Source organism: Lissotriton helveticus, chromosome 9 (assembly GCF_964261635.1).
Source record: "Lissotriton helveticus chromosome 9, aLisHel1.1, whole genome shotgun sequence".
In the NCBI taxonomy this organism is placed as follows: Eukaryota; Metazoa; Chordata; class Amphibia; order Caudata; family Salamandridae; genus Lissotriton; species Lissotriton helveticus.
Genome location: NC_136070.1, coordinates 399333945 through 399361731, shown reverse-complemented (window position 1 = coordinate 399361731; position 27787 = coordinate 399333945). Strand labels below are relative to the sequence as shown.

Here is a 27787-nt window from a genome sequence, read left to right as displayed (position 1 = left end):
TGTACTTCAGGTTTCAAACATGAGACACCTAGTCAGCATCTAATGAGAGCACTTGAGTTAATGTCTATTTCAGGGTTGTCGGTAGCATTGAGAATGCAGTGAATAGAGGTATTCCCAATTAGTTTGCCCTCTGAGGCAAACTCATATGTCAGCTTTTTGTATTCTTCTGGGAGATGCTGGAGTAGCCCCACCATTTCATCCCAGAGAGCCCAGTCACAACAGGAAAGGAGACCAAAGGAGGTGTCAATTCTCCAGTGGTTGGCAGATTGGGCAGCCACTCTCTTACCCGCAGCTTCTAGTTTTCTACTTCCTTCATCTGGCTGAGGCACTTAACCAGATGCTTGTGACCACTAAAGAGTCAGGTAGTAGGTAACACTTTATGCATATTGGATCGGTAGGAGACAATTTTGTATTTATTATCAAACATTGGTGTGATGACTCGTGCCTTGACCAGGTCTTTGTAAACAATCTGGTGTATGTCACAGCATGTCTTTAAGCATCGAAAGGTATTGTGCCGAGCATTGGTTGGAGAAATTGCTCTCAAATAAAGTCATTCTCCAGTGGTTTGATATGGATCTGAACCTTGTGATAATGGGCCGCCCTACCCAGAATGTCATGGTAAGTAGTGATATCGTCTGAAGGGGATCACTTTGCTGGATACTGATCTGGGTCTATGTTTGCAGGTGTGTCTGTATCCTATGTGTCCTATAGGTCATCTTGAGGTGGAATGGAGAGTTGTGTGTTCCTCAAAAGAGTGGATGGAACCTTGTGAAGAATATGTTTGTCCGCTGAAGGTGATGGGGAATGTGCCCGTGGTGCCACAGTTGGTGGGGGTGGGCTGAAGGGCAGTGGGCTAGTAGCCTTATCTGCTTTTTTCTGTGCTTTTATAGGTATTATTAGTATTGGAGTTTTGCATGCTCATCCAATACCTTCACTCCAGTTCTTTGTGGTACATTCTTGACAAAGGTGTGATCCTTAGAGGTGGCAATGTGAGAAGCAATTGCTTTGCAGGACTTAATAGATATCATTATGGTTTCCAAAAGTGCTTAAAACAGACGTACATGAGATTTAAAGTAATTTATATACAGAAGAGGCAGGAAGAAGGTAGAAGGGAAGCAGAGGTTCAGTAAAAAAATAAAGGATAGAAGTAAGTAAAAGTTTCATTGAAGATCAACAGCAGGTTGAGAATGTATGCATGCAATGGTATGTAAGAAAACATTTTCAAATTCTGGTCCTAAGGAATGGAATGTAGTTTACACAATCTTTCTACAAGAACTTAAGAGGTGACATATATACCCCCACAGTGATAAAGGAAGGCCAGTGCTTGTTGAGACACCTTCACAAGTGATTGTCAAGCAGTGCGACAAATAAGCACATTTTGTTACCAGTCCATCCCAAACTCTCAGGGCAGGTCTCCTCCGAATGTAAACACAAATAACCCCAGTCTGGTCTTGACTAATTTGGGTCTTGTCAGTAGGGTGCAGCCAGAGCCCTATGACACAGCGACGATGGGGCCTACATCTAGGTATACCTGCTATATGCAAATCTCTCTCTGTCTGGAGTGGCTTAGTGGGTGAAAAACAATGGACAGGAATGTGGCATGCGCAATCAGCAGTGGCCGAGGTTAATGCAAGCATCCTTTCCATCACCTTGTTGTTTGTTGCAGCAGACACCCTAAGTGCGATGGGTATACCTAGACATCGGTCCCATTTTCTTTTGAACTTCTGCTGAGGAATTATTTTAGCTTTTGCCCCAAAAAAGCTGCTTTAATTATCTTGAGAACACATTAAGATAAAAAGTATGATTTCAAGTTTTTAGTGTGATACTTAGCATATAGGCTGCAAAAAAGACCATGAAATAAACAGATTCTTGCTATTCAGTTGCAAATACGTTAGGGAAATACACTGTTTGAGCTAAAGTTAGGTTGCATGGTTTAAAACCTAACAATGCAATTCAGTTTAATCTCATACATTTTTGGGAACTCATTAGTATCACGATACCTACCTTACACCAAAAATCGAAAATATTTTCTCATAGAATTTATCTTTTTTGTACTTGGTTGACATCAGAAACTCCTGGAATGACAAAACACATTTAAAACCTTATTATAGTAAGGCGATTTTCATCTTTTATATCTGTTTTTTTTTTTATTGTGGTGAAGGGAATAGTCTTAGACACATACGAACACAGACAAACAAATTCACAAAGGCAACAAACACACAAACACATACAAACAAACACGCACACACTTTTGAGAGGAACAAGCCATTTATCAATCACCATTGTTAAGGGAGGGAACATGGATCATGATCCACTTAGGGATTCTCCTCTCATGAGTCGTGACCCATCTCCACAAACAACAGTGGGAATAAAGTATTATGCTCTGCATACCAGCATGTATACTATATTAATAACGCTGAATCATCCAATTACAATACCGTCTCTGCTGGTGCCTCTTCAGTGATATGCACATAGTGAACTTGGCCCTTAAGCCCACATTTTTCTGTGGTCTCTAGTGGTAACCTTGCAATGATCCGCACACTGCAATTTTGGAAAAAAAAAAAAAAAAGCTTTTACACAAGCTAAAAAGGAAAAAGAAATAAGGGCAGTTTCAAAGCAGTCTCTGTTTCGTGCCTCCTCAGTGAACCGCACACTGTAAATTTGGCATTTTTTAAGCTCATATCTTCAGCCTTCATTCTCTGGCTCATCAACTGCATACCTCATCTGTGATTGTGTGATTGGCACACTGTTTGCCAAGTGTAGAATAGCTTTTCCGCAAATCGCCATCTGCGAGGTTTCCTGGAGGAGTCAAGGAATAGTGACATCACCTAGTCTAAAGGTGTAAAGAGCTAACAGGCAGTGTCACACTCCCTACTTTCTTTTTATCATGCCCAGGAGAACCTCCATTGAGGTGGAGCAAGTGGAAAAAGATCTTCCACAACTATGCAGTTGTCCGACTACCTCATACCTTGATTTTGCTCACAAGAAAGTGTCACTCATAGTCATTGAAATGCCACTCATAATTACAATGAAATTAAGAAAATGTCACACATAGCAATCTGAAACCTTGGCAGCTATGCTTTTGTTAAGAGAGCGCAGCAGATTCTGTGCATTTTCAAAAGTATTCATGTTAATTGCATGGCCCGTCATGCCTATACAAGGTGCTGCAATTAACATGAACATTTTCAAAAAGGCAAACAATCTGCAGCGCTCTATCAACAAAAGGCATGCAGCAAGTCAGGAAGCATGATGCGTGCTTTCACAATCACTAATACATATTAGTGATTCTGAAAGGACACTTTGTGCTTTTAGGCTTCTACATTCCTTTTGCTAATAGAGCGCAGCAGATTTTGTGCCTTTTTGAGAGTATTCATGTTAATTCCAGCGCCCGACATGCTAATGCACGGGGCTGCATTTAACATGAAAAGTTCCAAAAGGCACACAAACTGAAAAGGCATGCAGCAAGCCTAAAAGCACGACGGGCGCTGCCTTTTCTTAGTAGAACGCGGCTGCAGTGCAGATTGTCTGCTTTTTTAAAAAGTATTCATGTTGATCGCAGCGCCTGTCATGCTTCTACAGGGCGCTGCGATTAACGTGAATATTTGTCTCTCGGGAAATTGCTGTGTGCGCGAGCTTTAAAGAAGTCAGTGCACGCTGGGAGTGTCGAAGATACGCATGTGCGCGCACCTTACAAGGAAAAATGGTGGCAAGTACTTCTCCACGAGCGATCTCACATCGGCATACAACCAGTTTCATCATCATGCAGAATCTGTAGACTTCACAGCATTTATAAAAACCTTTAGGAGCATACGAATTCAAACAAATGCCTTTCTGGCTGGTGACTGAGGCATCAGTTTTCCAGAGGTCCCGGCCATGACAACTATACTGGCTCATGCACCAGCGGTTTCCTTTAATCAAGACAATGTTTTAATCTTTGGGGAGATTGATACCATTAACGTTGAAAGGTTACGTTTAGTGCTTAAAAAGTTTATGGAAAATGGGATCACAGTAAAAAAGGGAGAAATGTAAGATTAAGTGTGCCGAAATTAATTATTTAGGGCATTAATAAGGGCTCAAGGCATACATCTTAAGGAGGATCTTTTAAACACAATTTTGAATTGGACGGCCCCCATGAATAAGGATGAACTCAAGTCATTCTTGGGTGTGGTCGAGTTCGGTAGCAAATTTGTAAACAACTTTGCTGGCCGCACATTCCAGATGCGCAAATTGCTAAAAAAGAATACCCTTTATTCATGTGATGTGGGGTGTGAAAGTGAATTTTTAGATATCAAGAAAGCACTAACACACCTAATCTCCAGCCCTTAGTCCCAGGGAAAAACACCATCACAGAAACAGACGCTAGCTCTAAATGACTGCAAGCAGTACTATTACAAGAAAATAGTACTGGGGAGCATACCATTGCTTTTCCTTCTAGAGCATTAAGACTGGAAGAGTTTAACTACTCTGTAATTGAGTGTGAAGCACTAGCTGTATGGGAGCTGAACAATTTTAGGGATTTAATATGGGGAACAGTTTTTAGAGGACGCTCTGATCATAAACCTCTTAAGAAGGTTTTCACAAACAAAGGTATAATAGAGATCTCCAGCTAATCAAGAGGTGGGTGGTAAGATTGCAGGAATTTAGTTTTGAGATGGAATATGTTCCAGGAGTCAAGAGCTATACAGCAGATTGTTTGACACCCAGACCGCAAAAGCCCTGAAATGCCCTACAATTGGTATAAGTGTGCAATGCAAAGGTGAGTAACATAACATGACAAATGGGGTCACAATCAAAGTTATGGTTGGGTGGTTCATAACTGGTGTCCAATGAGTAAAATGAGGTATTAATATCAGAATACATATTTTTCAGATGGCGACCTACAGTGATATATGACTGAGACATCTGGCTTTGTTGTACTTACTTTGACTCCTTCTGGACTTGAAACGATGATGACAGGTCTCTGAATAAAATTTAGACGTATAACGGGGCCATATTTCTCTACCCTACAAAGGGAGCAATAGGAAAAAACGATGTAAATTAAGACAAGTACATTATAGTATTTGAAAGAATAAGAAGGAAGTACTACTTTATTTTGTGACTCTGGGAATAAAATATTGATCTGGCATGTCAAAGAGTAAACGTTTAAATGCGGTTTATTTAAACCAATTTTTATTACATTTTGATCATATTACTTTCAGTAGACAGTACCAATCTAGTTGGCTGTTCATACAAACACTTGTTACATTGTCATGTATACCGAGAAAGGAGCACATAGCTCGGTGTAAATGAACTCGAATTCTCTACAAACATAACAAGATAGCAAATCACAGAGATATACTGGGCATTAACAAAGCCAGCATTTTAGATGCCATACAGTCCAGACATGGGGGTAATACTGTAGCCGCGAGTACAATTGCCATTATTAACGGTTTTCACACTACCGTATGTGGATTCAAAGTCGTCCACCCATGATGGAAGGAGGAGACGACAGCCATCCAGTATGATACTGGATGGCTGTGGGGTTTTAGGTTTAAACCTATAATAACCGATAAAACCCCACCGAAAGAGAAATAGCCCTCACCAGTGAAAACATATAAACACTGAAAAAACACCTGCACAACCACACACTAAATGCCATTCAAAGAAAGGAAAAAGAGAGTGAAAGTCATTTATTTTCTTCCTGACGGGGTCAATACAATGTAATGTTGCTGTACAAGCTAGCAGTAAAAAAGCCTGGGCTAACATTATTCTGCTTGAGTTTTGTTGTTTAGGGATGCCCTAAAATATTGTTTCTTCTTCCTTTTGCTTTTTTCAGTGTTGTGGTCTTTGGCCTAAAGATGCAGGTTTCAGAAGCATATTTTAGGTCTCGTTTAATTATTTTATAAACTGTAGAGAATCAGGAAATATCAATATCATATTTGATATTTTGGCTGCTTTTGATTCTTTCACTGTTAGGTAAAATGGCTTGTTTCATAAGAAGCTTTCCTGATATGTGTAATCACATTTACCCACTGAGAATGGGTAAAAACCCTTAATACATCAGCCCACAGTTTCTAGTTGGTCAGTATTGACAGTAGGTGAATTGCCAACACCTCAGGATTTAAACATTTGATGCAAGGTACAGTGACAGGTATATGTATTAAAGAGTGATTTCACCAAGAATCAAGGATATTGATGAAAACGTGACAACAGACTTTTGGAAAACATGGAACGTAGTGTCACTTGGAGTGCTCTGCAAAAAAATGTTCTTTCCAAGTTCAACAAATATTGGAGTGATATTGTTTGTATTTGCAGTGATTTAACTACATATATGAAAATGTTGTGTGATGACCTGTCAAAATTGATACCTGAGCTTAAGTGATTCCCTGTCGGAGATCCTTGCCACTTGTTAGATGGTCTGCTGAAAGCATCTTTGCAATCTTCAGAGTTAATGAGGGATGCTATTGACTTTTTAGTCCATTCTGGTGCACTGTTTCCTTATGCACAAGAACTAAAACGCAAATATATTTATAATGTTGTGCTTTGTGTGGCATCAAAGAAAGGCCATCCAAACTGTGTCCCTTAGCTCATGGTTCTCACTCCAAGGGGCTATGAATGCTATATTATCCATGTGGCAACCATTTACATAATGTTTGCTGAGTGATGGTGCCAAAGGCAAGAAATGTGAGGATCTTTGGTCGCATAAACATAGTGATGTGAATAAAGTGCATTCTACTGCATTAGATTTTTAAAGGAAAACATAACTTCTGTAGTGGACTTAATAAAAACAACTAGAGCTTGAAAAAAGCCTTGTCTGCCAAGTGTTCAGCATAATTGGTGTAGATGTGAAACCTCTCCTTGAGAGTAGGCTGGGCGACACCTTTAGTGACTTTGGCACAGCAACCAGTATTAGCAGGGAAAGCTATGTCAGTGGCCAGAGTTAACAAATTGTGTACTGGCTGTTTTGGAGTTGCCCATCTCAAGTGCCAATGTTGAGAGGGTCTTTTCACAGAAGTTTACATGGGAAGGAAAGGGCGAGCGCACATGGCCAAAGACTCACTGAAGAAGTATTGCATGGTGTATTACAATAAGTTTAATTTGCAAAACTCTATTTGGACCTCATATACAATATACACACATTGTCTATATATAGGCTGTGGGGTTTTAGGTTTAAACCTATAATAACTGATAAAACCCCACTGAAAGAAAAATAGCCCTCACCCGTGAAAACATATAAACACTGAAAAAACACCTGCACAACCACAAACTAAATGCCATTCAAAGAAAGGAAAAAGAAAGTGAAAGAGTCATTTTGTTCTTACTGAAGGGGTCAATAAAATGTAACTTTGTTATGCAAGCTAGCAGTAAGAAAGACTGGCTAACATTATTCTGCTTGAGTTTTGTTCTTTAGGGATGCCACTAAAATATTGTTTCTTCTTCCTTTTACTTTTTTCAGTTTTATGGCCTGTGGTCTAAAGATGCAGGGTTTAGTTTCATGTTTTAGGTCAAGTTTAATTATTTTATAAACTGTAGAGAATCAGGACATATCAAACTCATATTTGATATTTTGGCTGCATTTGATTCTTTCACTGATAGGTAAAATGGCTAGTTTCATAAAAATCTTTCCTAATATGTGTCATCACATGTACCCACAGAGAATGGGTAAAAACCCTTAATACATGAGACCATAGTTTCTAGTGGGTCAGTATTGATAGGATGTGAATTGCCAACACCTCAGGCTTTAAACATTATCACCAAGCATCTGGGATAGTGGTGAAAAAGTGACACCAGACTTTTGGAAAACATGGAACGCAGTGTCACTTGTTATGCTCTGCAAAAAAGGTTCTTTCCAAGTTCAACAAAGATTGGAGTGATATTGTTTGTATTTGCAGTGATTCTGCTATGTATATAAAAAATTTGTGTGATGACCTGTCAAAATTGATACCCGAGCTGAAGTGATTCCCTGTAGGAGATCCTTGCCACTTGTTAGAGGGTATGCTGAAAGCATCTTTACAATCTTTAGAGTTAATGAGGGATGCTATTGACTTTTTAGTCCATTCTGGTGCACTGTTTTCTTATGCCCAGGAACCAAAACGCAAATATTTATCATTTTGTGCTTTATGTGGCATCAAAGAAAGAGTCATCCCAACTGTGTCCCTTAGCTGACGGTTCTCAGCCCAGGGGCTATGAATGCTGATAGGGCCTTTTCACAGAAGTTTACATGGGAAGGAAAGCGCGAGCGCACATGACCAAAGACTCATTGAAGAAGTATTGTATGGTGTACTACAATAAGATTAATTTGCAAAAATCTCTTTGGACCTCACATACACTATACGTACACTGTCTATATACCATATTCTTTCAGTGCAGAAAGCAAGCAATGAAAATCAAAATGTTCCATAAACACCGGATAAACACTTTTCTGTTGTTTTTAGTGGCGTGAAAATGTGTAACCACTGAAAACAACTGTTTTTTAATATATTGAAAACACTGAAAAAACCCCACCAGAATTTACCAAAAATAGAAACTGAAAACAGGACAGCCTATCTATATATCATGTACTATAAGTGCAGAAAGCAAGCAATAATAAAAGCAAAACGTTCCAAAAACACCGGAAAAACACTTTTTCTGTTGTTTTTAGTGGTGCGAAAATGTGTAACCACTGATAACAACTGTTTTTTAAGGTATTGAAAACACTAAAAAAAATAAAACCAGAATTTACCAAAAATAGAAACTGAAACAGGAAAGTACTGTATGCCCTACACAATAGGGCAGCATCGCAAGCCATATCAGAACCACTTTACCAGTGGTCTCTGACAATGTGCCAGTGAGCCCAGACCATGAAAGCCCATCACCTGTCCAATGGGGCTTCCTGTGTATTCTGTAAGTCATGTAACAAGTTGCCCTACAGATCAGAAATAGGAACCCTGCGGCGTCCCCGACTTCCTCCCTGCGTAGTGCACTCACCTCGGCCCTACCCCATTTGGGAGTCGCTGTGCGCCAATGTTGTAGGGCTGGGAGTGCGGTCACCTTCCAATGCATTGCAATGGCCCGGCGAGAATGAACATCGCCAAATCTATGAATCGATTGGACACCTTTTAAAGCCCTCTTCCGCCTGAATATCCCCAACAGCACCACCTCCAAGGTAAGGAAGTCGGCATGACCCATCACTGGGGTAAGTACATCTGTGACTCTGGACCACAGGGTTGCAGAATCCGGGAACATGTGTATTAGATCCAAATTGGGTGCACGACAACTTGGACCAAGAGGGGAGAACTCAAACATTCTATGTAGGACAGCTGGGGTGAGATATGCCCTGTGAAGTATGTTGAATTTAATGTATTGGAATTTGGCATTATGAGATACTTTGCATGGGTAATGTATAATGTTTTTCCACTCCTTGGGTGTTGGGGCTTGTCCTATATCTGTTTCCCAGAGCTGGCGAACAGGAGACAGAGGGTCTGTCACCGTATACGCCAAGGCTTTAACAAACCAGGTCACCAGCTTCCGACCATGCTTCAAGAAATGGCCCACTGGTACGATATTATCTTCCTGCAACTGGCCAAAGGGTATTGACTTCCGATCTCTGAACAGATCCCCCACCGAGGTCAACCCGCGTCCCTCCAGGTCAGCGACTTCTTCTCTACCAATGCTTGTGCTGAACTGCAGGATGAAGCTAAGACTAATGGCCGCAGGGTATGGGATCATGCACAATATGAGCCTCAGGCCCCTCTTATTGCTCTGATATGCCACATTCACTAGGCAGTTAGCTCCTTGGGGGAACAGCGCTCCAAGGAGCAACATCGATCCCAGTGTTTCCTGTGCCCTGGATGTCAGCAGCTCGACCACTTCATTCAACTGCCTCTCTGCCAACCATCACACCGGCCATTGCAGCTGTGCTGCCCCTTAATAATGTTCGAAATTCGGTGCACCCAGGCCACCATTTTCCACCAGCAGCTACAAGAGACGCTGAGCCACCCTTCTCCTGCCCTTATTCCAGATGAACCATCCCAGCATGGCATGTAACTTCGTGAAGGTGGCACGAGGCAGATTATGAAAAAAATACAAGCGGCGGGGAGCATTACCATTTTGGAAAGTGATACCTGTCCTTGGACTGTAAGTGGGAGAAAGCTCCAGAAGGCCATCTGTGGGCGCAAAGATATTATGGCCCTGGTCAGCTTTACCTCAATTGGGTCGTTCTCATTATGATAGATACGGATCCCCAAGTACCGAAATGCCCGAGGCTCCCACCTCACCCTATGGTTGGTCTCCCGCCATGACCACTTGTGGAGGACAGTCCGCACAGAGGAGAAAAACACAGGATTTGGCCCAGTTAACTGCGAAACCATGCGCCCTTTGGAAATTCACTAATATCTCTGCTGATACCTGCATATATGATACCTTGAATATAGAGCAGCACGTCATCTTCATACATGGATACTATATGTACCTCATCGCCCAGTGGAACTCCCCATGCTTCCCCCCTGGTGAAGCAAGTAAACGTTTAAACATGGTTGCCTCGGAGGTGTGTTCTGTAACTACTCAGTTGGATGTTCTACAGGAGCCTGTCTCACAGCATAGTTAGCATTTTTTTCTTTTAACACTTTTAGATAGGTTAGAGTGTAATGTTTTGTCTCCTTGCGCTTGCTACGCAGAAGAAGAAAAGTATATGCAGGGGAAAAACAATATAGTTAACTTACGGCAAGTACATTGTCCAGTCTCTGACAGTGCAGAAAGGTGCAAGAATTTATCAAACCATCCATTCCTCACTGTGCGTGACCAGGAACACTTGTGCAGCAGTAAATTCTGCCTGTATTCTTTCTTTTCATATGGGACAAGCATATGTCAACTAGCAGAAACGGGCAGAATTGCTTAGATTTTCACATTGGCAATGCAATAGGTCTCGCAGTTATGCGAGTTTAAGCTATTGAAATTGCCATTTTTTTTCTGTTTAAAAACTTAAATAAAAGGCATTGTTGTTTACAATGCAAATAGCTTAAACTTGCGTAACTGCGAGACCTATTGTATTGCAAATGCTTGTTTTTCTAGACTGCAGTGACAGCAGGCACATCGATGTGCGTGTTGTGAGCGTTGTAGGGGAAGAGAAATCCTAAAAGAGAGCCATTTTCTCTCTGGATTTCCCTTCTCTTTTTAAATCTCAGGAGCAGCAACATTGTTGTTGTGTCACCACCAGGGCTTTAAGTGGAAGTTGCTGCTTATTTATCTTATGCAACTAGCAACCATTGACAAAGCCAATAGTCCTGACTTCTAGGTATGATGTGACTTGCTGTATCGTATATCTGGACGCAATGATACAAGTCAGGCGGTACACTGTGCTAAACAGATTTTTAGCTTACGTGTTCTTAAGCCACGCCCTTAATTACATTGACTACCCCCCTTTGCGGCCCCTAGTTTTTTCATCCCACTTAAAGCCCTGGGAGGAGGGAAGCTGCTGTGTGGGGCCTGGAGACCAGCACAGGCCAGTTTGAAACGTTTTAATTGGCGGCATTCACAGGGCAGTTGCGGAGGAACTGGCATACATAAGGTTGAAGTAACATGCATAGGAAAGGGGATAGAGTGCACAGGGAAAGAGAGGGAGGAGGGAGAAGAGGAGAGGCTGAGAGCCGAGTGGGTGGCTGAAAGAGGAGGGAGGCAGAAAGAGAAGTGATTTGCAGTGAGAAAGCTTGCGAAAGAAGCTGGAGTGAAGGTAAGAAGAGGGGCGGGGTCAATGGAAGATTACCAGATCTAGAAGAATAGTGGATGGAGGCAACATGGGTGTTGGAGTGGAACAAGCTACAGTTTAGGCCTCTGGCCGACCACCTGATGGAGAAATGGATTGGAACAGGGGGTACGGCTGAGAACCAGGTTCTCCGGGCTCATGCCTGTGCTGCAAAGATGAGTGCAACGTGCAGCTCTGTGGCTTGAATCCTCTCTCACCCGGATCAGAATTTATCTTTCTGAGCTCAATAAAATAGGCAGCCTTGCTCTTTACAAATGGAGTCCTGTCACAAAACCTGTGAAGTGCCTCAAAGCTGAATTAGGCGCTGTAGAATTGCACATCTTGCTACAGTAACATAGCCAGCCAACGGTTAGGACACCTATTTCCACTGTTTGTTTTTATTGCCTGTAGTAACTTGCAGCTCTTTGGTAGTCTGGCTATTGGTCTGAAAGCCCTTGTAGCCCACGCTCTACCGATGGTGGTTTTCTATTGCTCCAAACAAACGCAGTGCACAGCCACGCTCCTCTCATCACTGTGAAACGGGGCGCTAAACCAACACACTTTACACGAAGATGGGCTTCCTGGAATGCCGCTGGCTCGACGTTTCAAGCGGTAGGAGGTGTAATGAATGTATTTTTATTAAGCAAGTCACCTTGCGTTGTGATTTGCGGTACCAATATCGCTAAGCTTCCAAGTAATGTTTTGTTTTTTTAATCATCAAAACTGCCATTCTGCCTAGTACACGAGAGCTGGAATTGATGCACAACTGGTTGCGGCATACTTGGTGTCATAAGCCATTTATTTATTTCATATTGTACATCACAAACACAATTCTTTAATGGTGTTTGAGAGTCCTTTTCCTGCCAAACTTAAAGTACTCATTTTGTGAACCTCAGAAGGATGAAAGATGGAGTCAGGTTGGGCCTATGATCGGTCTCACATATTACTTTCTGCCTTCTGCCCACTGAGGCTTCTTTCTTCGAGGCTGGACTGCCACATTTTCCACCATTCGTCATTTCTCTTCTCACTCTTTGTGTGCTGACACAGTGTGACTCAAGCTATGACAGTTCTGTAAAGATTCGTAGTCGTATATTTGAAAAATAAGCTTTATTAGCCGAATCCTGGCACAAATGGAAAGGCCAGAGGGGATTGAGTCCAACCTCCTGGTCCTGGGCCAATACCATCACAACAAGTTCTTCAAATAAAACCTAATAATAAATGTATGTTGTCGCCTTTTGGCTTTGCTTATAGAGGAAAACGGAAGTGCTGGAACGGACAAGGGAATAGTCTTCTCATGGGAGAGCAAAGACGGAGCTGGGGGTGAATTAGCAAACAATTATCCTTTCCAGCAAATAGTAGCGGCATTGAATGAAAGTGGGAAAGTGAAAGCGTAAGCCCGCATTGTCGCGCGAGCCACACGCGTGCACATTGTCTGTCCGGGCGCGTGCGTGCACATCGCCTGTCCGGGCGCGTGCGCGCACATCGCCTGTCCGGGCGCGTGCGCGCACATCGCCTGTCCGGGTACGTGCACAACTCCTTTCCCCCTTCGCTAGCAAAACCGACGACTATAGGTCTCGCCATGGCGAGCAGCGCATGCCTTGCGTCGATAGGCGAGACCTAAACAAGCATTGGAAATGCAATAGGTCTCGCCTTTGATTAAGTTAAAGCTATTTGCTTTGCTAATGGTATTGAATAGCAAAGCAAATGGTTTGAACTTAATCAAAGGCGAGACCTATTGTAATTGCTGGTAGGAATTCCAGCTTGGTAACCGAAGGCTCTCACACAACTTCTTGTTCTTTGTATATAGAGAAGCCCAAAACCTACCTCAGTCTCTAACCATCACTCACTCTCTAGCCATCACTCACTGGACTTCACACCTCCTGCACATATAGGTCGACATGCAGGCATAAGTGCTGATCTACGCGGCCTTGGATTTACAGTGGTGATATACAGGGGGGGGGACAAATGCACTAGCCAATCCAGAAGCTAGAATGAAGAGTGAACCGCAGATCATTTACCTACCCCTCCAGGTCTCTATTTTATAAAACCCTTCTACAGGCGAGCTTTAAATTGGCACACAAGTGACTCACTTACTTTCCAGCCCCTCCCTTTCATCCCAGCTCCCTGGATGATTGCAGAGTACTGGTCCATGCTTTGTAGTACAGTTCTTGCTATTAATTCGATGGCTCCATTTTGTAATGCCAAACAGTGGGGCCATAAAAATGGGCAGGCATGATGTTGGTATGACAGAAATAAAATCAAATAAATGAAAGTTAGCAAAAGAAGGCTAACAAGGCCATGGTGGTGCCAAATGTGACATGTAGAGCAGAGATGTGGGTTTCAGCAGGAAAAGCTAATTTGTGCTCATTAAAAAGCCCCAATCTGGAGGAGGGTGCAGTGAATGAGCACTTGCTGTTGAAGCAATCACACTTCAATTATCACTCAGTTTACCCTAGGCAGTGCTTTGTCTGCATGTTTAATTGACAATAACTTAACCACCCTAGGGAGGATGAAACAACTAAAGGGGAGTTCTAGTTGAGATGGGACAAGGGGAGTTCTAGTTGAGATGGGAAAAAATGAATGTCTCGATTTTATTTTGGTCATGGCTTGGTATGCTGAAGGAGTTTGTGGGTCAATCTATTACAAAAGGTACAATGCTAGCCCCAAACACTGATGAATTAAAGAGCTCCTGTGAAATGCTGACCTCACTCAACTGCAATGTACCCAAACCCTGGGGAAATATGCTGACCCACCGTTTTATATAGACAGGTTCAACCATACTTTAGAATGGGTTTGGGCCACAGTGTCAGAAATAGCTAAGATGCTGTTCCGACTAGGTGCCCCACCCTTCCTACAGCATACAGTATCTTGGACTTGCATTACGCTAGAGGAAATCCATTATATGCGTCAGAGCAGTCCAATGATGTCATGGAGGGCACTGTCCCTGAAGATCTGGATGTTCTCTGTGAAGTAAATCTTATTATTTATGCTGTTTGTGCCCGTTGGCCCGTCTGTACTATAGCGCCTTGATGCCCTTGGGCTTAGTTCGTGCTTTATAAATCTTCCTTCCTTCATTCATTCATTCAAATTCTAGATATCATAATATATCTCCAATCGAGGGTGATCTGTGGCCGTCTGATCGGGATCGTCGGCCTGTTATACTAGAGCTACTAACTATTCAAAAGGATTTGGTTTCTTTGAACGACTTTCCAAAGCTTTGGTATATGGAAATGCTTTAGGTCACGGAGGCTATTTATAATTTTACATATTGTAATTTAGAAATAATGGGGGTTTTGTTTTACAATGTGAAAAATGGCAAGGTTATTTTAGCAGTTAATTAATACAAAAAATAAATATGTTTAGGATAAAATTTGGCCTTTTGTGATGCTAAACAGCAGCAGCGCACTTTCAGTTTTTATTTCCATGCACAAGCATATTGAAATTGCTACAAAAAGAAACCATATCAACTTAATCACAAAGTAGCTAGTTGAAAGAAGTGAAACTTGAAATCGCGCAAAAATGCTGAGGTACTTACAATCTGCTCTAAAGGTTTTAGTAGACACTTCTTACAATCGAACATAGGTGGGCAAAAACAATCATCTACTCAGGAATAACAGCGACAGGGTGGTATAAAGGATATGAACATTCACATCGATGAGATGATGAGAGGAATATGGGGTGAACCCAAGAGTGGGAATGTCTCAATATGAATTTGGTGGAAATAAACAATACTGTTAATATGTGTAGGTCATCAAATGAGATCAGTATACTAAAAATGCTGGGACTGTCAATTAATGCAGATTAGAAGCTTTATGTTGGACTTCTTTAGGAGAGCAAACTACAGTTTAAACTCTGGGCTACACAAAAACACATACATTAAGTGGGTTTTGTGTGTACTTGCAGGCCACAAAACTCATCAAAATGCTCTTGTCCTTTCGACGTTTAACAAGGTGACGAGTCTTGTGGAAAATGAGGTTGAACAGTGCAATATGAAGACAACTGCTTTTGAACTTAGCCTCTGCGTTGGACATTAAAGTCTGCAAAGTTGTTGTGGAAAGAACGATCACAAAAAAGGAACGATCCATTTTGTATTCACAAGAGGAGATGAAGGTGCTAGAATGTACGTTTGGCCTCTTACAGCTCATCAGGCAGTGTATGACCTGCATCAAGCAGGCGGACAAGTAAAGCAAATCACAAGGCGTCATTGCAATAAAAACAAGAGTCAGAAGCAAGACAATTAAATCATCGGCAATTGAACCACTTTCTTCCCTTTGCAATCCATCAAATAAATTGGACGCCCGGCCATGTGTACTAAACAGAGGCGTAACTTGAAACAAAGCAAATGAATTACACAAGAAATGTAACAGAACGGATTTCACATTAACGTTCACAAATGCAATAAACCTAAGTTACAAACGCATCACCAATTGAATGAACAGTGCTTGAAAAGAAGAAAGCGAAACTCAATACTTACACATCAAAACTTATGTAAACATATGCACTAGAAAATTGATTGTTACCACACTAGAGAGCATGCACTCAATGGGCCGGCCATTAAATGCTTATTTTGCAAAAAGGCGTAGTTTTACATATTTTAATGTATCAATTTTGAATCCAGTGGATAATTGGCGGCATGCCGAAAAACATAATTTGATATGAGTATAAAGTAAAAGCAATAGGGTCACTCGCTATCAGATGCTCATTTTAACAAGCGTAACTGATGCTGAACTGACAAGAATGACGCATCGGGACAAACATTGGCAAACCAAACAGGTCTGGTTTGATTCTGCAAGTGTGATCGTAAGGGACAGCTTTATGGCAGCGTGAAGCGCCGGGCTCGTGAGCGGGTTATTTTTCTCCGAGCTGGACTGCGAGGGACTGCGCTGGGCTGCACGGGGCATGGCTTCAGCGCAACACTGAAACTAACTAGGAGGACGGGGGAGGGAGGGAAAGTGAAAGCGTGCCATGCGTGTGCTGTGTTCACGCAGGAACAGGAGATGTGCACGTGTACGGAGTGCACATCTCCTGTCCGTACCCGCGCACACCTCCTGTCCCCCTTGGGCAGAGAAACTGACGACTATAGGTCTCGCTAAGGCGACAGCGCGTGCGCTGCACCGCTAGGTGAGACCTGTCCCCCTAGGTGAGACCTCTCCCCCTTCGGCAGAGAACCCGACGACTATAGGTCTCGCCAAGGCGTGCAGCATTGCTAGGCGAGACCTAAAAAGGAATTCAACCACCTGTAATTGTCGATGCGTGCATTTTTCCATGGTAAGCTACATTTAGATTAACCTGCTCAGCAACACTTCAGCACTAATTTTCAATTTGCTATTAAATGGGAATTGTGTGTAATTGCTCCTGTCTTGCCTTTGAGATGTAAACAGACGACCAACCTTTAAAAAAGTAATGTAAAAACATCTGAAACACAACTTACCATTCCAGTGCCTGATCATAAAAGAGTCCGTTTTTCTTCATAATACGCATGATTAAGAGCAAATGCCCAAATAAAAAGCTGTAAAAAAAAAAATACAAATCAGTTAAAAAGAACTAAATACCGGAGTGCATTGACACATTATGTCTCAATGAGTCTTTATTCGGTATTTTAAAAAAATACCATAAAAGTACATAAAACAGTTCATTCGTTAAAAATACAGTTCATAATCCCCACGATTATACAATTTAAAAATACACGTTATGTATAACAGCAGAAAGTCTGCATTACGCAAGATTAATTGACTTCTATATACAACAGTCTCTTTCCTTATAGGTCCCTAACGTCATGTGGAGACAGAGACACAGTTATTGTGGGTGCAGTAGGTGCCGTGGCGCCAGACCTGGCGTGTGTGCAGCCAATTGCACCTTCTGTGCAAATTACATTTTCTGCTAGCGGATTCTGATTATGGTTTTGCTCAGCAGCCAGCAAATTTAACCCATCTGTAGGTCTAGTGTTAGCCAAGACCTTCTCATTTTACTAACAATATATTTGTAATATACTACTCATTGGGGCTTTCATCCAGTTGTCTGTAGTGTCATTCACATTTTTATTATGCTCACTCCAGCATAGAGCATATGACAATTGGTCAGCCCACTTTAGCCATGGGCTAACTTCACAATGAGTGACAGCATTCTGCTGGTTCATTAGAAGCACATTTACACACACAGTATTTCCCTTCCATACTAGGAACTACTATGACAGCATGTACGTTTTGAGACTGTTGAAGCAGATTTCACAATCAATAATTCTGTGTTATAAATTAATAATAATGAGCTGCAAATGTAATGTGCTTCTTGTGTATAATAATGGATTTTATTTAGTGAAGGTGAGTTTTCAAACCACACAGTTTAAATCGTGCTAGGCACAATGTCTAACACTAACCTGTTTTCTCCCTCCCTAATTGAACACCCAAAAACACAAATCTGACTTCCATTACTTGATTAAATATTCTAAATTAAGTGAGCTTTATATTCTTGCTTACACTGGATCATTCATTAAATGTATTAGTTTGTGATCGCGAGGTTCCTGCCCCCTTCGGTGCGTCGGACGCCCCCCCTCATGTGTCACATAGCACTAGAAATCCCTCTGGTGCGGACAGCCTCGGAGGCTGGGAAAGAGCTTCCCCAGCTCCTGAGGCAGTGCATATTCCCTGAAATGACAATCAGCGAGCACATCGCACTGACGTCATTTCAGTGACATTTCAGAGCCTTGAGGCTCATTTCAGTTTCACTTTCTACGTTCTCTGGGGGCTATCTCAGCACCCCACCCCCCAGCACGTACAAAAACGGGAAAGGTATCATTGGAAAAGGGAGAATCTCCACTTTCCAATGGTAAACCCAGTGTGATCCCCAAGCAGCGACCCACTCGCTAGAAACCAGGGAGGGGGGGCAGCCCCTTGGGCAAGGGCCTTTGCTCCCCCATAAACTTTTGGGTGAATTTAGTCTTTCTGCCCCCCCGGGGGGCAGATGGGGTCAGTAGCCCCCAATCTGCCCCCCGGGCGGGGCAGAAAGCCCACTTGATACCAGGGATGTTTTTCTAATTATAATCAGGGGTGAGGGCTGCCCAATATGGGCATGCCAATGCCCCTACCCGCCGCAAAAGTACAGGCTTTCTGCCCCCCAAGGAGACAAAGCCCACTAGAAACCAGGGATTTTTTTATCATAGGTAAATTAGGGGTGGGGACTGCCCAAAATTGGCATAATGCCCCCACTGCCCCCCCCTGCAAAACTACGGTCTTTCTGCCCCCCTGAGGGGCAGGGGGCAGAAAGCCCACAAGACACCAGGGTTTTTTTCCTGATGAATTTAGGGGTGGAGATTTCCCAAGGTCAAGTGACCCTTGACCTTGCTGGTAGGTCGCTCCCCCACCACACAGCTACGCCAGTGTGTTCTGGCCCTGCCACAGCTGCCGCTGCTGTAGAAGTGGAGGCCCTCCTCCACCCGCAAGCTACCACCTGCGCCTCATCCCTGGTGGTCAGTGGTAGGCCTTAGGTTTGTATCACTGTCGCTGTCTGTCTGTCTTCCCTGTACTGCCTATACTGTCTTCTCGTGTCTGTGATCGCTGTTGCCCGTCTACCTCCTGTGCCTGCATTCTTATCTGTGCCCATTCTCGTGCCCTCTATTCCCTGATTGTGCTCATCTTTCTTGCCTTCTGCTCCCCTGATGGTGCTTGTTTTCTTGCCTTCTGCTCCTCTGATTGTGCTCGTTTTCTTGCCTTCTGCTCCCCTGATTGCACTCGTTTTTTTTGCCTTCTGCTCCCCTGATTGTGCTCGTTTTCTTGCCTTCTGTTCCCCCCGATTGTGCTCGTTTTCTTGCCTCTACTCCCCTTTGTGCCTCTAGGCCACTCGTTTCCCCCCTTTTTTTGGGACCTTTCTGCCCCTTCTTGTGACCTTTCTGCCTCTGTGCCACTCTTTTCTCCCCCGTTTTTTTGTGACCTTTCTGCCCTTTCTGGTGACCTTTCTGCCTCTGTACCACTAGTTTCCCCCCGTTTTCTGTGACCTTTTCTGCCCTTTCTTGTGACCTTTTTGTCTCTGTGCCACTTGTTTCCCCCATTTTTTGTGACCTTTTCTGCCCTTGTGACCTTTGTGCCTCAGTGCCACTCGTTTCCCCCCGTTTTTTGTGACCTTTCTGTGCTTTTTGTGACCTTTGACCCTGCTTGCAGGCAGGTAACCCCCACGCCGCTGCTCGTCACCTGACTGCCTGTTTACTGCCTCCTTGCTGCCTCCTTGTTTCCTGGGTTTTTCCCTCCCCTCTGCCCTGTGCACCAGTTACCCCCGCCGCGCCCGATCCGGCCCTTTTCCACCGCTGCATCCCTGCGGCCCTGCCCCCCCCTGCACAACTATTCGCCTCCCCGCTCCCACCTCCCAGCTGCTTCTCCCTCCCAAGCCACCTCATATGCAGGCCGAGAAGCAGCTGCGCAGCGGACGGGCGCAGCGGGTGCCCATCCGCACCTGGACCATGCCCAGCGCCAGAACCCCTGGACCCCGTGAATGCAACGACACCAGAATCCACTACGACACCAGCACCCTCCTCGCACTTAACACCGGCCGAAACCACACTTGCTTCCAGGCCGCCACGAAACTGACCCACGGACCCTTCTCCTGCCACACCTGCAGCTTCCCCTGCGACAGAACCACCAAACCTCCAAGGACTGGACCCAACCCCCTCCGCTGCATACTCCTCAACACCAGCTCCGCACGCAAACATGCCGTCGAGCTCTGGGATCTGCTTGACACCTCCGCCTCAGACGTGGCCTTCCTGACCGAGACCTGGTGGAACGACTCCTCGGCGCCCGACATTGCCATAGCCATCCCGGACGGATACAAGATCACCCGCAGGGATCGCGCCAACGGAATCGGAGGAGGAATAGCCATCGTCCACAAGTCCACCCTCAAGGTCGCCACCCACACAGACGACACCCTCAACACCGCCAAACACCTGCACTTCCGGATCCACACCGACCCCAACACCACCCTCAGAGGAACACTCATCTTCGGACCCCGGGCTCAGTTCAGGGACTCCATCGTCGACCTCACCAGCACCCACGCCTCCACGGACTACATCCTCCTCAGGGACCTGAACTTTCACCTTGAGAACAACGACGCCGCCAAGTCCGCCACCCTGATCGACAACCTCGCCAACCTGGGCCTCAGACAACTCGTCACCGCACCCACCCACGCCGCCGGCCACATGCTGGATCCCGTCTTCTCCACAGGCTCCCCCGTCTCCTTCGACCACACCACCGAACTCCACTAGACTGACCACCGCTGCATCCATTTCACCTTCCAAAAACCAACCATGCACCACTTCACCCAACAGCTGCCTCGCCGCTGCTGGAGCAAAGTCACCGAAGACCAGCTGATCACCTCCCTCACCAAGAACCCACCCACCGACCCCACCAACCCAGACGCCGCAGCCCGAAACCTCAGACAGTGGATCAACGACTGCGCCAACACCCTCACCCCGCTCAAGAACTCCTGCAACAGCCACGCCATCAAGAGAGCCACCTGGTTCACCTACGAGCTCCAGACCTGTAAACGCGCATGCCAGAAACTGGAGAAGACATGGCTCCACGAACGAACGCACACTGGACAACCATGCAGCCCACAAGGATGCCACCTGCAGACACCACCACCTCATCAGATTAGCCAAGAGATCCTCCTTCAAAGATCGCTTGGATAACGACGCACACAACAGCAAAGAGCTCTTCAGCATCGTAAAGGAACTCTCCAACCCCAGCGCCAACTCCAATGACATCCCGCCCTCACACGAACTGTGCGACTCACTAGTCATCTTCTTCCACCGCAAGATCGCTGAAATCCACGACTGCTTCAACACCACGACCGCCCCGACTACGCCAGACTCCAGCTCCCCTGTGAACACCACCAGCGCCAACTGCCTGACCTCCTGGTCCAACGTCAACGACGACGAGACACGCAAGGTCATGAACTCCATTCACTCAGGATCTCCGTCCGACCCGTGCCCACACCACGTATTCAACAAAGCAGACGCAGCCATCGCACCCCAACTACGGAAGGTCGTCAACATCTCCTTCGAAACAGCGACATTCCCGGAAAGCTGGAAGCACGCCGAAATCAACGCCCTCCTCAAGAAGCCCAAAGCGGACCCCAAGGACCTCAAGAACTTCCGGCCCATCTCCCTGCTCCCGTTCCTGGCAAAGGTCATCAAGAAAATCCTCAACATGCAACTGGCCCGCCACATCGAAGACAACATCTTGGACCCGTCCCAGTCCGGATTCAGACGAAACCACAGCACCGAGACAGCCCTCATCGCCCCCACAGATGACATCAGGTGCCAACTAGACATCGGCGAAACATCAGCCCTCATCCTCCTGGACCTGTCAGCCGCCTTCGACACAGTCTGCCATCGCTCTCTAAAGACACGCCTCCTATAAGCCAGAATCCAAGAGAAGGCTCTTGACTGGACCAGCTCCTTCCTCTCCGGCAGAACCCAGAGCGTCCGCCTCCCACCATTCCGATCCGAACCAACCGACATCATCTGCGGCGTCCCCCAGGGCTCATCCCTCAGCCCAACGCTGTTCAACGTCTACATGGCCCCCCTCGCACAAGTGGCCCACCATCACAATCTCAACATCATCTCCTACGCTGACGACACCCAGCTCATCCTCTCCCTCACCCAGGACCCGCACACAGCCAAAACCAACCTCCACGAGGGAATGAAGGCAGTCGCCGATTGGATGAGGAGCAGCTGTCTGAAGCTGAACTCGGGCATGACGGAGGTCCTCATCCTCGGACCCACCCCCTCGACCTGGGACGACTCCTGGTGGCTGACCACACTGGGAACAGCATCAACACCCACCGACCATGCACCCAATCTAGGATTCATCCTCGACTCCTCCCTCTCCATGTCTAAGCAGGTCAACGCCATCTCGTCCTCCCGCTACAACACCCTCTGCATGCTCCGCAGGATCTACAAGTGGATCCCGACCGAAACAAGAAGAACGGTGACACAGGCCCTCGTCAGCAGCAGACTGGTCTACGGCAACGCACTCTACGCAGAAATCCCAGCCAAACACCTACGACAACTACAACGCATCCAAAACGCCTCCGCCCGACTGATCTTCAACGTCCCCCGCCGCAGCCACATCACCCCCCACCTGAGAGACCTATACTGGCTCCCCGTTGACAAGAGGATCACCTTCAAGCTCCTCACCCACACACACAAAGCACTCCACAACGACGGACCAGGCTACCTGAACAGCAGACTCAGCTTCCACACCCCCACCCGCTAGCTCCCCTCCGCCAGCCTCACCCTCACCGCTGTCCCCCGCATCCAACGAACGACCTCTGGCGGCAGATCCTTCTCCTACCTCGCCGCCAAGACATGGAACACCCTCCCTGCCCACATACGGCAGACCCAAGACCTACTCGCCTTCAGAATACTCCTCAAGACCTGGCTCTTCGAGCAGTAGCAGCACCCCCCCCCCTCCCCTCATCGCCTTGGGACTCTCACGGGTAAGTAGCGCGCTTTACAAGTTCTCTGATTGATTGATTGAATGAATGCCCCTACCCCTCTCCTCCCCACAAAATTAAAATCTTTCTGCCCCCCCATGGGGCAAAAAGCCCACTAGAAACAAGGGATTTTTTTTTATCAAAGGCAAATTAGGGGTGGGGCTGCCCAATATGGGCATGCCAATGCCCCCACTGCAAAACAACAGTCTTTCTGCCCCCCCCACCCTGGGGGAGGGGGGAGCCAGACAAGTCACCCCATCCTGGATACCCCTGGGTGTCTAGTTTTCAAAAATGTATAGGTTTGCTAGGTTTTCCTAGGTGCCGACAGAGGTAGGGTTCAAAATCTACAACTAGGCACTTTGCAAGAAAAAGGGTCAGTTTTCACTGTGAAAATGTGGTGTGCCCACGTTTTAGGCAGTTTCCTGTCACGGCCACTAGGCCTACCCACACAAGTGAGGTATCATTTTTCTCAGAAGACTTTAAAAAATGTGGGGTGCGTGGGATTTTGTGGATCCACGCAAATTCAAGAACTTTCCACCACAGAAATGTGGGGAAAATGTTTTTTTTTTTTTTTACAAAGTTTGAGGTTTGCAAGGGATTCTGGGTAACAGAACCTGGTGAGAGCCGGACAAGTCACCCCATCCTGGACTCCCCTGTGTGTCTAGTTTTCAGAAATGTGTGGGTTTGGTAGGTTTGCCTAGATGGTCGCCGAGCCTGGGGCCAAAAACCCAGGAGACTCCCCATGCCAAACCAGGTTGTTTTGTGATAGGTCATTTTGATGTCTCCTCAATACGTTTTGGGCCCTTGCCTATCTAGGATTCTTGGGACACCCACATGAGTGAAGTACCATTTTTCTCTGAAGACTTTGGGGAATGTGGGGTAGGTGGAATTTTGGGGATCCCCGCAGATTCCAGAACTTTCCACCACAGAAATGTGGGAAAAATTAGGAGGTTTTAGACATAGTTTGAGGCTTGCAAGGGATTCTGGGTAACAGAACCTGGTGGGAGCCAGACAAGTCACCCCATCCTGGATTCCCCTGGGTGTCTAGTTTCTAAAAATGTATAGGTTTGCTAGGTTTCCCAAGGTGCCGCCAGAGCTAGGGTTCAAAATCTACAGCTAGGCGCTTTGCAAAAACGGGGTCAGTTTTCACTGTAAAAATAAAGTCGGTCCACGTTGCGTTTTGTGCCGTTTCCTGTCGCGGGCACTAGGCCTACCCAGACAAGTGAGGTACCATTGTTTCTGACCCTCGGGACTGGTCGGAATTTGGCTAGAAAACCTATAGTTACAGAGATAAAATAAAAAAAGAAAGCTAAAATCACGGTGCAGGGTGTAATGGGGGAGCGCCCTACGTCCGAAGCAGCCCCTTGCACAGGTACTGGTAGCCTGCGTGTTTGCAGCATAAATTAATCAAAACAGACGCTAGTTAAGCGTTTCAAAACTATAAAAGTTATGTTGATTTCCAAAATTTAAATTCTTTCTAAAGTGACACATTTGCGCTGTAGATACGGAGTCTGACACCACATTGTAGCATGCGCTGATCTCTAAGGTGGAGGCCCCACTTATGCTGCAGGTGATAATGCCCAGTGCTCTACTGTGTCCAATAGAGGGGAGCTGGTGTGGAGAGAAAACAGGAGAGGGGTTAAAGTGGACAAATTGGGCTATAAGATGGGGCTGGATGTGAGAAGGAGAGTTAATTCACGAAAGAAATGAAATCACAATTGTTCAATTAGCTTTTGGTCTTCCTTCTCCAGAAACAGGCTCCACTTGGTGAGTGATAAACTTTACATTCACTATCTTGTTTTACCAAGTTTTCACTAGCTCACCAAATGATAACTTCCATAATTTCTCATATTAAATCATAAATGAACTCTTATGCACTTAGTGCCTCTAACCTTTCTGCTCCAGTTACATTTAGATTATTTACCCTTTTGATTTCTTAAACATGCAACTCTAAGCTTTTTATATAACTTTTAAAAGCGGTTCTCAAAATCAACCTAGAATCGTTTTCTTTTCTTCCCGAAAATTGTTTTTGTCTATTAATTCTAAACTAAAACGCAAGAATTACAATTATGAAACAATTGAAATTATAAATCACTAGTCTGTCTACGTGCCAACGTTCAAACGAGGGTATTCTGGCACAGAAGGAGAGATTACTATAAACTATATACCTGCCAACCAGGCCAATTCACGAGGGAGACTCCCGTTTATTTAAGCCAACAATGTTTTTATTTTACCAGCTTCCTGTCTAAAATTGCCCCTTGTTCAACATATGGCAACGGGGAAAAGGCATTCCCTTGATTTTTTTAAACTTCGCGGTTGTAAAATGTTGGCATACAGGAAAACACGACTACTGATTTACCACATGGAAACTCCATTTAGTCCAAATTCGTTAGAAACTCCCTAAAACTAGAGTTATGTTTTACCACAATCCCCCTACACCTAGGATGGTGAACAAAATGATCTCGGTGGATGCTAGCAAAGGTAAAGGCCTGGGGCCCTATAGAAAACGTCAAAGTACATTGCGTTTTCTCGCCAATGAAGGTGCTGTTTGAGGAATGCCCTCTAGTCGTGACAGTAAACAGTTCCATAAAGCTCGAGGCAGTCGTGCTGTGATATAAACAAACTCGCTGCAGTGTTATGAGCAGGCCCTTGGTCCAGTAGCGCCCGGGGCGGAAAGATATTTGCTGCCTTCCCTAGCTACTGCTGGGGAATAAAATGTGACAAAAGATGCTTTTCACCGGCCAGACTCCAGCTGGTTATATCAGAAGTTAATTGCAACCACCCAGTGCAAACTACTCGCTCCTAGGTCATTTGCCAGATGATATGACTCGGGCCCTTTGAATCCGCACTCCAAGATTTACCGCTCCCTTGTGACCTGCAGCCGCCACCGGAGTGAAACCAGTTGCACCAACACCCAGCACCCCGGGGCACGCAGGTGGGAGCGGCTCTGCCAGGCTTGTATGGGCCACAAGCAGTTTCACTGAAGACATGAATGTCTAACGTTAACGGCATTCACAATTATTGACTTCAGGTTTTACTTGTTTAGTTCCGCTAACCAGCGCTGCCCCTTCCTTCCGTTTCGGCTCAGCCGCTCATCTTTTCAGGTTTTACTTGTTTAGTTTCGCTAACCAGCGCTGCCCCTTCCTTCCGTTTCGGCTCAGCCGCTCATCTTTTCAGGTTTTACTTGTTTAGTTTCGCTAACCAGCGCTGCCCCTTCCTTCCGTTTCGGCTCAGCCGCTCATCTTTTCAGGTTTTACTTGTTTAGTTTCGCTAACCAGCGCTGCCCCTTCCCTCCGTTTCGGCTCAGCCGCTCATCTTTTCCTTGTCACAAGAGTACCACGAAGCCTGGTGATAACCAGGACTTTCCCTCCCGCCAGTAGATCAAAACAAGCAAGTTAGGTGACCCTGAAGTTAAATATTGCTGAAGTTTATCATAGTGTTTAGGAGCCCGCAATGTTGTTCTAGCTTTTAGCCTACAGACCGCAAACACCATCATATTAGGCCGCTACTAGGGCCCAAGTGCCAAGAAGCAAATGTGTTTGAAGAGGGCGCTACACTTGATTACTTGTTTTCGTGCCCTGTTTACCTCGATAGGTTAGTGACACCACTAATTGGTAATAAGGCTGTATATTGACATAAACAATGGATATGAAATAGTTTACTATTCTAAAACTATACTCGAGAGCTTTTATTGCATAAACGTTGCGAGCGCATGTGTGAGTGATGTTTGTGTACAGTGTGAGCTATGGGGATGGGGTAGTATATTTTTGAATGTCAGGAAATTCCAGAGACAAACAAGATTATGTGAAGGAGTCTTAGGTTTCCATAATAACCATTGGCAATAATCCAGAGATGGAGGTGAAAAAAAGCACTGGCAATGACAATGTATTAGCATTTATTGTGCTACAGCATAAAAACTGCTATTACGCATGTATAGGTTTAGATGCATTTATAAATTAAAGCCGGACTGTAAATTAACACCAGATCTATTGCAGCTACAGTATATGCCATATAGATATGCATGATTCCTGTTTTCAGGGAGACATTTATAATCTCCGGCCAGTGTGGGGCTAGGGAGAGTTTGAGATTTTTAGCCAGTTAGGTGGCGAGAGGGTCCTCAATGTGTGATGAAGGCTTGGATCTGGTAGTCAGTTCAATAATTTCAGTTTCAGTGATGTGTTCGAATGTTATCCAGTTTGTTGATTGCCTGAGTTGGTTCATGTCTTCTTTATAGAGTAGCGGGCCTTCATTGGGAGGACGGAGGTGATCCTTAAGTGAGAGCTCAATCGTTGATATTTTTTCATTGAAGAAATTGGCAAATTTGTTACATAGGTCTTTGGAGGCCGGAATTGCAGAAGGTGATGGTTTGGATGTTTGTTGTCTGATTATATTGAAGAGTTCTTTGGGGCGATTTTTAGCATTATTAAGTGCACCGCAGAAGAAGGTGGAGTCATTTATGTTGAGCTTTTTATAGTTCCTACGTTCCTTTTTTAGTTGCTCAAGGTGGGTTGTCAAAGGGTTGTTGCGCCAAAGTCTTTCTGCAGCACTTAGTTGTCTTCTTTCCAGGTTTAGGTCAGTGTTGAACCACGATCTCAATGGAAGGGTCTT

General features: G+C 45.0%; 1 protein-coding gene across 1 annotated transcript in view; it reads right to left on the bottom strand.

Moving 5' to 3' along the window:
- The window catches only part of LOC144781362 (cholesterol 24-hydroxylase-like), a 272481-nt gene that overhangs the window by 213504 nt on the left and 31190 nt on the right, over window positions 1-27787 (bottom strand). Inside the window, exons 2-4 of the mRNA XM_078660153.1 lie at window positions 17130-17207; window positions 4922-5003; window positions 2005-2075 (exon numbers count right to left, since the gene is read on the bottom strand). Coding sequence (XP_078516279.1) covers window positions 2005-2075; window positions 4922-5003; window positions 17130-17207 — 231 coding nt within the window. The remainder of the gene's footprint in view (window positions 1-2004; window positions 2076-4921; window positions 5004-17129; window positions 17208-27787) is intronic.